The 9074-nt window shown below is 53.1% G+C and overlaps 1 protein-coding gene and 1 long non-coding RNA gene across 2 annotated transcripts; one reads left to right on the top strand and one right to left on the bottom strand.

The window, feature by feature from the left end:
• Window positions 1-396: 396 nt before the first annotated feature.
• Window positions 397-1665, bottom strand: LOC130681665 (uncharacterized). The gene is made up of 2 exons (XR_008994870.1): window positions 1528-1665; window positions 397-590 (listed from the first exon to the last, which is right to left on the bottom strand). It is a non-coding gene; the product is annotated as an uncharacterized LOC130681665 (long non-coding RNA).
• Window positions 1204-2974, top strand: DUSP23 (dual specificity phosphatase 23). The gene is made up of 2 exons (XM_036922674.2): window positions 1204-1704; window positions 2558-2974. Exons 1-2 carry the CDS (start codon window positions 1438-1440, stop codon window positions 2780-2782), a joined length of 492 nt encoding a protein of 163 aa, XP_036778569.1. The 5' UTR covers window positions 1204-1437; the 3' UTR covers window positions 2783-2974.
• Window positions 2975-9074: the final 6100 nt, after the last annotated feature.

Genomic DNA, 9074 nt, shown 5'->3' with positions numbered 1-9074 from the left:
CTTAGAATCAGAGAGACCTCGGCGCAGCCCAGGTACATACTGGTTCTGTGTACTGGGCCAAGTTAACCAACTTCCCTAAGCCTCAGGTTACTCATTTACAAAAGGAAGATGAAAATACCTTCCACATGTTGTTCTTCCAGAAAGCACTTGGCACAGGGCCTGGTACAGAAGCAAATTCAATAAAGGTTAACTATTTTCATAATTATAACTAGCCTGCCTCACTGGAAACCCATTGTTCAAATGAGGACCTGGAGCAGTCAGATCACAGTTAAGACACTGTGTTCAGATCGAGGTTCCTAACTTCTATGAACACCACTGATAAACTCCCAACTCCCCAGTGGAGCGTGACTAACAGAGCCTGGAAATCATGAAATATAAAGAGAAATTAAGAAATCCTCCAATTGTTTAACCCAGATGATATTTGGGAGCATGAGGACGGTTACGTAAAGAGGAAGGAAACTTCTTTTCACTTTAGGAAACGATACTATGGTGCTACAGACTCTGGAGACAGGCTGCCTGTTTCAGGTCCCCAGTCCATCAGTCACATCTTGGCCAATTCCTGAACGTCTCCCGGGCCTCAGTTTTCTCATCTGTAAAGCAGAGTTAAATAGATTACCTACCTCATAGGATTATTGTGGCAATTAAATGAGTTAATAAATGCAAAATGCTTAGAATAGTACCTGACTTATAGTAAATGCTCAATAAATATCAATTCTTATGTTGTTGGTTCTTATTATTAGTATACCATAGTTAACATCCCAGGTAAGATTTCGGGGCACCAGATGGCAACCTAGTATTTGTTTCCAGCAATGGAAAAATGAGAATAGTCCCTGTCTGGTAGTGATTCCGCCTTACTGGACGAGTTCAGCATGTCACTGACAATGAGTTATTGTAGAGATTCTCTCCCCACAGCTGAAGCAGATCCGCCATCTCTTAAACCCTTGGGCATCCATTCCTAAGAAAGTAAGACGGAACAAAGGCAGCCCTTGCGCAGACGGGGCAGTTGGCAAGAGATGTAATAACCCCCACCGACCGCTAGGGAGCAGCAGAGCCCGACCCCCGGGCTGCTTGGTCCACAGAAAACAATTGTGAATTCTCTCCAGGTTTTCCTTCTTGGCAGTTTGGGTTGCTCAGCCAATCTCCGTGCGCACCGCTGCAATGCTCCCGCCCACTATTGACCATCCAACCAATCAACGAGCGCCCTTTTCGTGGCCGGAACGCGGTGCTCCTCCTGTCACTCAAAGCCTCCTAGCCCCGCCCCCAGGCGGCTCGGCCAATCCCCTGCGATGAAGCAGCCGGTCACCTAGGGCGGTGTCCCGGAGACCACGTGATTCCAGGAAGCGCTCGTGCCGGGAAGGTGGCTGTTTGCCCGACCCGGGACAGGCGGGGGGAGTAGTGGGCGGATCGGAGCGGGCTGTCCCGTGCCCTCCCCGAGCCATGGGCGTGCAGCCCCCCAACTTCTCGTGGGTGCTTCCAGGCCGGCTGGCTGGGCTGGCACTGCCCCGGCTCCCCGCCCACTACCAGTACCTGCTGGACCTGGGCGTGCGGCACCTGGTGTCCCTGACGGAGCGCGGGCCCCCGCACAGCGGCGGCTGCCCGGGCCTCACGCTGCACCGACTGCGCATCCCAGACTTCTGCCCCCCGGCCCCCGAGCAGATCGACCGCTTTGTGCAGATCGTGGACGAGGCCAACGCCCGGGGAGAGGTCAGCGGGCGGAGTCAGTGCAGGGAGGGAGGGACCGGGAGGGGTCTGCGGGGACGGACGGCGCTGGGAAGTCCGGCCGGGAACAGCTTGGCTGCGCTGCGGCAGAGACTCAGGGGAGGCCGTCGGGCCAGGAGACCGGGCAACCCGGACCTGAAGCCCAGGGCAGGGGAGGGGCGGCCAAAGGGCGGAGCGCAGAGAGGGCCCCGCATCCAGAACCAGCCTGCTGTGAGTAGAGAGGAGGAAGGGTGCACAGGCCTGGGAGAGACGGAGCTTGACGTCAGAGGTCGTTGAGCAGCAGCGCTCTGACCAAATTTAAGGGAGCCACATACGTTACTTTAAAATTTCTAGCAGCATAGCACTTTTAAAAGGTAAAAAAGCAGCAGGAGAAATTCATTCTAATAATATAGTTTAACCCAGTGAGCCAAAAATATTATTTCAACATATGATCAATATAAAATAAATTCTTAATGACTTATTTTCATTCCATTTTTGTACAACATCCTCAAACCTTGGTTGTGTTTACATCACATCCCCGTTTGGGCTGGCAGCATTTCAGGTACTCAGTGGCCCTGCGTGGCCAGTGGCTTCTGCACCAGGCAGCCAGGTGGATGGTTGTGGAGAGGCAGGCCAGGAGCCGGGCACTTGAACCAACCACTTTGGGGGTGATGAGTGGGCCCTAAGCCACAGGTACAGGACAGCCCTCCATGACTTTAATGTCACTTCTTGGCCTGGCTGGGTGCAGGGTCCCAGCCTGACCCAGAAGCAGCAGCTGTGGGGAGAGGGAGACCCCCAGCGAGGGCCAGGAGAGTGTCAGGGATGTCAGGCTGCGCCGCATCAAGCTCCCCCTCTGCAGGCCGTTGCAGTGCACTGTGCCCTGGGCTTTGGCCGCACTGGCACCATGCTGGCCTGTTACCTGGTGAAGGAGCAGGGCCTGGCTGCTGGAGACGCCATCGCTGAAATCCGGCGCCTTCGACCCGGCTCCATCGAGACCTATGAGCAGGAGAAAGCAGTCTTCCAGTTCTACCAGCGAACTAAATCAGGGCCCCAGCACCCTTCTGCCAAGCCCCTTCTCTCCTGACCTGTGTGCCATACAGGGCCAGAGAGGTGGATGTGGACTTAAAGTGTTAAGCCCGCCAGCCGCCGGATGGCTCAAGGACTGAAATGGCCCTTTCCTGCCGGCAGGTCCTGATTGAAAGGGTGGCTGGAGCTGCATTGATGTTGGGGAGACCCTCTGCTGCTTCCTTGAATAAATAACTTACAAGAACCAGCTCACATTGCATAGCACTTTACAGTTTACAGAGCATTCCTGCACATCAACCTCTTTGAGCCTCACAAGAGCCCCGTGATGCAGGAATGGCAGGAGGCCCTTCTGGCCTTTGGGTGAGGTGGCTAAGGCTCAGAGAGGCCCAGGGTCCCGCTTCATGCAAGTGGAGGGATGGGCCAGGACGGCAGCACACATCATCAGCCTCTGAAAGCTACTGTATCTTTATTGGATCTATGTATCAAATACTGTATCTATGATAATATTTGATGTGTCTTCTGAGGAGCTGGCCAATGAAAAGGACACAAGTTCCCTGAAGCCCAGGGTCTCTGATGCTCGCAGGCCAGTGAGGGCCCCTGTGGATACAGCCCCTCAGTCTAGGTCCTCATGCCCCATGTGTGTTACCCCCTTAACCCTCTCAAGACAGAGAAGTCCTGCAGGGGCTCACAGATATCCCCCATCTCCATCTCCCAAGGGCTGGGTGCCTCTCACCAGCTGCTCAGCTCCCCCACCCACCCCGGGACCTCCAGCCCTTATGCATCCCCACAGCCTCAGGCCAAGGAATGCTGCCACTGAGCCCGCCTTATGCAGAGAGCCTTATGCAGAGAGGCTATTTGATGATCAGATGACAAGATTCAGGGCTGTGAATCTCCGCCATGCTCTTCTGGTCCTTCCCTTCCCGCTTGGCTCCATCCAAAAAGAACTAAATGGGTTCTTTTCAGTAGCTCCCACCTGAGTTCCTGTCCTCTCTTCTGCTGGGGCAGGCCAGGCTGGATGTGGTAGAAATTCATCGTGGAATTTGTGCGAAGTGCCTGTGTGTGCCAGGCTCTGTTGGATGTGGGAGCCGCCCGGCGGAATGGGACAGGCTTCACAACCTCCCTGAGGAGGTAGGTACAGAGCCCAGCCCCATCCAGTGGGCACTGGCACAGACGCGCGTTACCGATGCAGTGGGGACATAGAGGGAGGAAACGGGTTCCCCTGTAGACCCCATCCTCTGTATCCTGGACCCGAGCCAGGCCTAAACCTTCTGCTCCCTTCCACCACCACCCACCCAGCTGAACCCCCGTCCAGTCTCTCTTACACAAAATGTGTAAGACCAATCTAGGAACGAGACAGGCTCTCAGATGCCCCCCGCTTTCCTTTGTGTGCCAAATCTGAGTAATTTGTCCCTTCATTCTATTCCCTTGGCTGCTGCCCAGTTTACCCAAGTGAGATTTCCCAAAGAGAAGAACTCATACAGTGTCAGGTATTCAGGCTGCGACAAGGAGTAAGAAATAGCACAAAAAGAGGATGCCCTAAACGTCCACACCCCTCTCATCAGCATTTCCTCCACCCTGCCCACCCCTCTGGGCCTCCCCCAACAGCACTGCCCGTTCTGTTTCCTGAAGCAACGCAGCTGCGTCTTCCGTCTTCCGTAGAGGTGTGTGAGTGTGTGTGTGTTTCAAACAGAGGTAGAAACGGGGGTGAATGGCCCACTTCCTGGATCCCTTCCCCCTGGTTTCCAGGATGGGGAGAGAGGGGAGCTCTGGAAGCTGTACCCCAGAGCTCGTGTCTGCCCTGGTCCTGACCTGCTGGGGTTGCACAGCCAGTTCTCGGGCTTCCCACACCCTCTGCACTGCACAGAGGAATCTGCCCTCCCTTCCCTCCCAAGGCTCCTTCACAGGAGACAGAAAATTTTTCTAACCCCATTAAAGCCCCGTGTGCAGCCTCCATCCCCATAATTTAAGCAGGTCTCCTCTGCCTGAAGAGTTCCTCAGGGAAATAAACATGTAATTATGTGCTTAAGGAAATTGGTTTTTAAATAAGTAAGAGTTGACTTGAAATGAAAAACTCTGCCCTTATCCTTCCATCTACCTGAGCCTGAGGCTGCCTTTGGGCTCATTCCTGGCCCCCCCGCATTTTTTGACTTCCCACCCCCGCTTCTGCATGCAGCCTGCAGTGAGGGATTACAGACTGGCCGCGACCCTCCCCGATTCCCCTCTGCCCTGAGACAACAGGCATGAGGACCCAGACTCCCCCCTTGGCAAAGAGCCTCCACCTCGGCATCAGACAAGCACCGGACCTCAGCACCACTGACCTGTGGGGTGGGGATGTCTCCGGGGTCTGTCCTGGGTGCTGTACAGTGGTCTGCAGCATCCTGACCTCTGCCCACTAGATGCCAGTAGCGTGCCCTCCCCCAGAAGTGTGACAACCAAAAATGTCTCCAGACATGGCCAAATGTCCCCCTGGGAGGGCACATCGGGAGAACCCCTGTATCAGGCCAACAAGCACCAGATGCCACCATAGGCTTTGGGAGTAGAGGTGGGAATATGTGAGAATTTCTCCTGGGGATGCACACGTTTTAATGGGGGAGAAAGGGCCCACCGAACACCCTCACACACCGCCACCTTCTGAGTCTGACGCTCCCCCCAAGTCCTTCCCCTTTTCCCAGGCTGGCTTTGCACAGTGGTGACAGACATCATTAATTTTCTACATTCAGGAGGTTTTCATTCTCCGTGACCGGCTGGTGGGCACAGCTGCAGCCACATAGACTCCCGCTCCCGTGTTTTTAAAGTTCCATTCGTGGAACTGGCATGTGCTTGGAGCTCCCGACTAAGTGGAAGCTTCTCTGTGTGGAAAACTCCCCTCCAGACCAGTCAGGTTCTGCACACATCACGCTTGGGTTCCTCTCCTGGAAAACTGTTGTGACGCAGAGGCGACTGCCACCAGACAGGAGGGGCACTGGCCGCCCTCTGCCGTGCGACTGTACCTCCCAGGCCTGGTTCTCCCACCTCCGTGTCATCGGCAGCCCAGACTGGGGTCCTTCTGCTCTCTGGGTTCTAGGTTCCATGACTACTTCCCAGGCCATGTGTCCCACACCCAGCTTCCTGCCACAGAGGTAGGCGTGCAGCCTGCATATCACTGTGGCTCTGTTGGAGCTGTGATTATCATCCCCCTGACATTAGGGACCCTATCCCGTAGGGCGGCTCATCACTGATCCCTTCGCACTGACTAAGGAAGTCTGCTTCTCATGCACACCCGCTCCGCCTGCCCCCCATCATCCCACAGACCTGGTCTTCCCAGGCCAAAGATGAACGTGTCAGCTGGGGCAGGGATTTGGTCCGAACCATAGACCATTTCCCAGAATGAACTGCATTCATCTGTCAAGCCCAAATCAAACCTTCTGCTGTCTATATCTTGCCATTCTTTCTAAGAGGGAGACTGATGTGGTCTCACAGGATTGTTTCATCATAATATCAGTTACCACTAATGCATTTCACACTTTGCTTATATGATTATAGTTGTCGTACTTATGAAGCACCCTACTACACAGCAAGTATTCTGCATACATTACATTACATCACTTTATCCTCACAACCTCTCTGCAAAAACCAGGTAGTTTCCCTTTTGGCAGATGGGGGAACTGAGGCTTAGGGAGCCGATGAACCAGCCCAGAACCTTACATTTGTAGTAACAAGGCTGGGATCAAACCCCAGTCAAGGCTCCAAGCTCATGCTCCTTCAACCACACACCCCTCCCTGGTTCCACCTACACGGTGCAGGGGCCTGTCTCATGATCAGAGCTTGGCCTCCAGGGCCATCTTATGGAGAGCCTCCACCCTCCTCATCCTGGGAGGCCAGAGAACAGCGGGCACCAGACCCTGAAGCCCACGGCATCTGAGTAGAGGGTGCTCTTTAAAGCACAGCGCTGGCATTTAAGTCCTCAAAAGTGAAGCTGATTCCTCAGGCCACATCTGTCACATCCACTATTACATAACTCAGAGCCTGTGGATGTCCCCACCCAACATGACAGTCCAGAGGAACGTGTGACTGGCATTGAGCCCTTGAAAATGGCTCTGTCTGATGATTTATTAAAAACCCTAAAATCCTCTCTGGTTTGGGTGTTATAATATGAGCCCCAAATACAGGCAAGGACTATGCCAAGTGCTTTCTAGACATTATCTCATTTAATCTTAAAAAATCCCTATGAACCAGGTCTTATTATAATGACCAGTGTGCAGACGAGTAAACTGAGGCTCAAAGAGTTTAAGGAACACACCCAAAATCACATAGCTAGAACAGGGTTCAAACTACCCCCAAGCTGGCTTGTCTGACTAAACTGCCTGCCCTCTTGGGGGCAGAGAGAAGAGACTTCATTGTAATAAGAAGATTATAACAGCATCTTGTGTTCCCCAAAATCGAGGCTCTTGGACTCGGGGGGCCATCCGTCGAGCTCTGTTATCATACCTCCTGGTGCCCCAGGCTTCGGCCGCACAGCCCTGACTTGGCTGCCAGCACAGCCTCCCCCTAGCAGGCTTCTGTCTCAAGTCTCCTGCACCATTAAAAATATAGTCCCCTGATGACTCAGAAATGAGTTTCGTAAATGCTTCTTCCATTACTTTAAAATTTTTCCCCAACTATTATGGATTCAAAGCATACTCTTGAGAAGGCAGCCTACTTGTTCAAGCAAGCAGGAATCTGAGAACCACTTTGGTGCACATCCGTGCCTGAAGTTGATGACTTATTTGCAACCTTGATAACCGAATCCTTTATGCCAATAAATTGCTTAAATTGGCTCCACCACTCTCTCTCCCTATTTTTCCCTTGACTTAGTCCGTTGCCATGGATATGTGATCATGAGACAAATGGGCGATGTCACTTCTGAGTTCTCAACATGGGAGACTCAGTATGGCAAACAGTTCCAGGACTGTCCTCCCCTGGCTTTGACAATAAACACACTAGTGTTTCCTCCTTACCAACACCTACTAAGCAGCAACTGTGCTCCAAACCCTAGGTGGGCCGCATGAGAATAATTGCTGTAGGTGTTCTCTCAGCTCCTTGGAGGTTTTACGTGCCCTTGGGCTTCCCACAAGCACACCTCCAGGAAATTCACTGATTCACCTGTTTTCTGTAGGTACCTTTTGTGAGAACCACTTGGGGCTGGGTGCAGAATTAAATGAAGTAGCCACACTGGGATCCAGGCAACAGGCAGAACTGTGCCAGTCTTGACCTTGACCAGGAGGCCCTGAGGAATCCGGTTCCTTCCTCCTTCTCCTCCCTCACCTCACCCTCTCCCTGTGTCTGTGTTCTCTCCGCTTTACCTGTGTTGGGATCCCCAAGACCACCCTCAGGTTTGCTGACTAACAGAAAAGCCATTAATAATCTCAATTTCATTTTATTGCAGTGAAAGGATACCAATTAAAATCAGCGAAGGAGAAGGCACATGAGGGCCGAGTCCAGAAGAGACCAGGCTGCGTTACACTCTCCCAGTGGCGTCGCGTGGGGAGCTCAATTCTCCCAGCAGCAGTGTGACAGCACATTAGGGATACTGCCCACCAGCCAAGCCCACCTGAGCCATGGTGTCGGGTTTTTCTTGGGGGCCAGTCACATGGGCATGCAACACGTGCATGACTGACCTTAGCCACTCAGCCTCCAGCTTGCACAGCATGGCCCCAGACAGCCTGGACACATTAAAGCAGGCATTCCCCACAATCCCACTGGTCGCATAGACTGCCGGGCCTGGCCCAAGGTCTCAGATATATGAAGACTCTCCCATCAGGCAGGATATTCCAAGGGCTCAGAGAGTATCTTGCAGGGCTGTCAGGAAGTCTTGAAGGCCAGCCAGGCCCATGAGTTCAGCCTTTCCTGCACACTCCAGACAACTTTGTGCTCTGTCCGCGTGGCAGTCTGGGCACATGCTATTCCCTTTGCCTGGAATGATCTGTTCCCACCTCTGCCTAGTCCCCCAACTCCTCCCCCTGTTAGTCTCTGTTTGACATCTTTTCCTTGGGCGAGGTTTCCAGACACCCCCTCATACACTCACACACATTCCCAAAGCATCTGTCCTACTTTTCGGCCCTTTGCTCACCTACAATGATTCATTTAGCTGTCTGATGTCTCCCTGTCCTGCTGGAATCTAAGGACCATGCCCATGCCAGTCACACCCAGCACCATGCCTGGCACAGGGGTGCTCAGTAAACATGTGACAACTGGCTAACTGACATGCTGACACCCTCCTAGGTATCTGCACATAGATGCAGAAATGGGGAGAAAAAAATCAAGCTAGGAGATGTGTACTAGTGGGAGATACAGGACACATGTACACCACTAAGTGTATGTGCAAAGATGGA

This window comes from Manis pentadactyla, chromosome 19, assembly GCF_030020395.1.
Source record: "Manis pentadactyla isolate mManPen7 chromosome 19, mManPen7.hap1, whole genome shotgun sequence".
In the NCBI taxonomy this organism is placed as follows: Eukaryota; Metazoa; Chordata; class Mammalia; order Pholidota; family Manidae; genus Manis; species Manis pentadactyla.
Note: the sequence above shows the minus strand (reverse complement) of the source record. Positions and strands in the feature narration are given on the sequence as shown.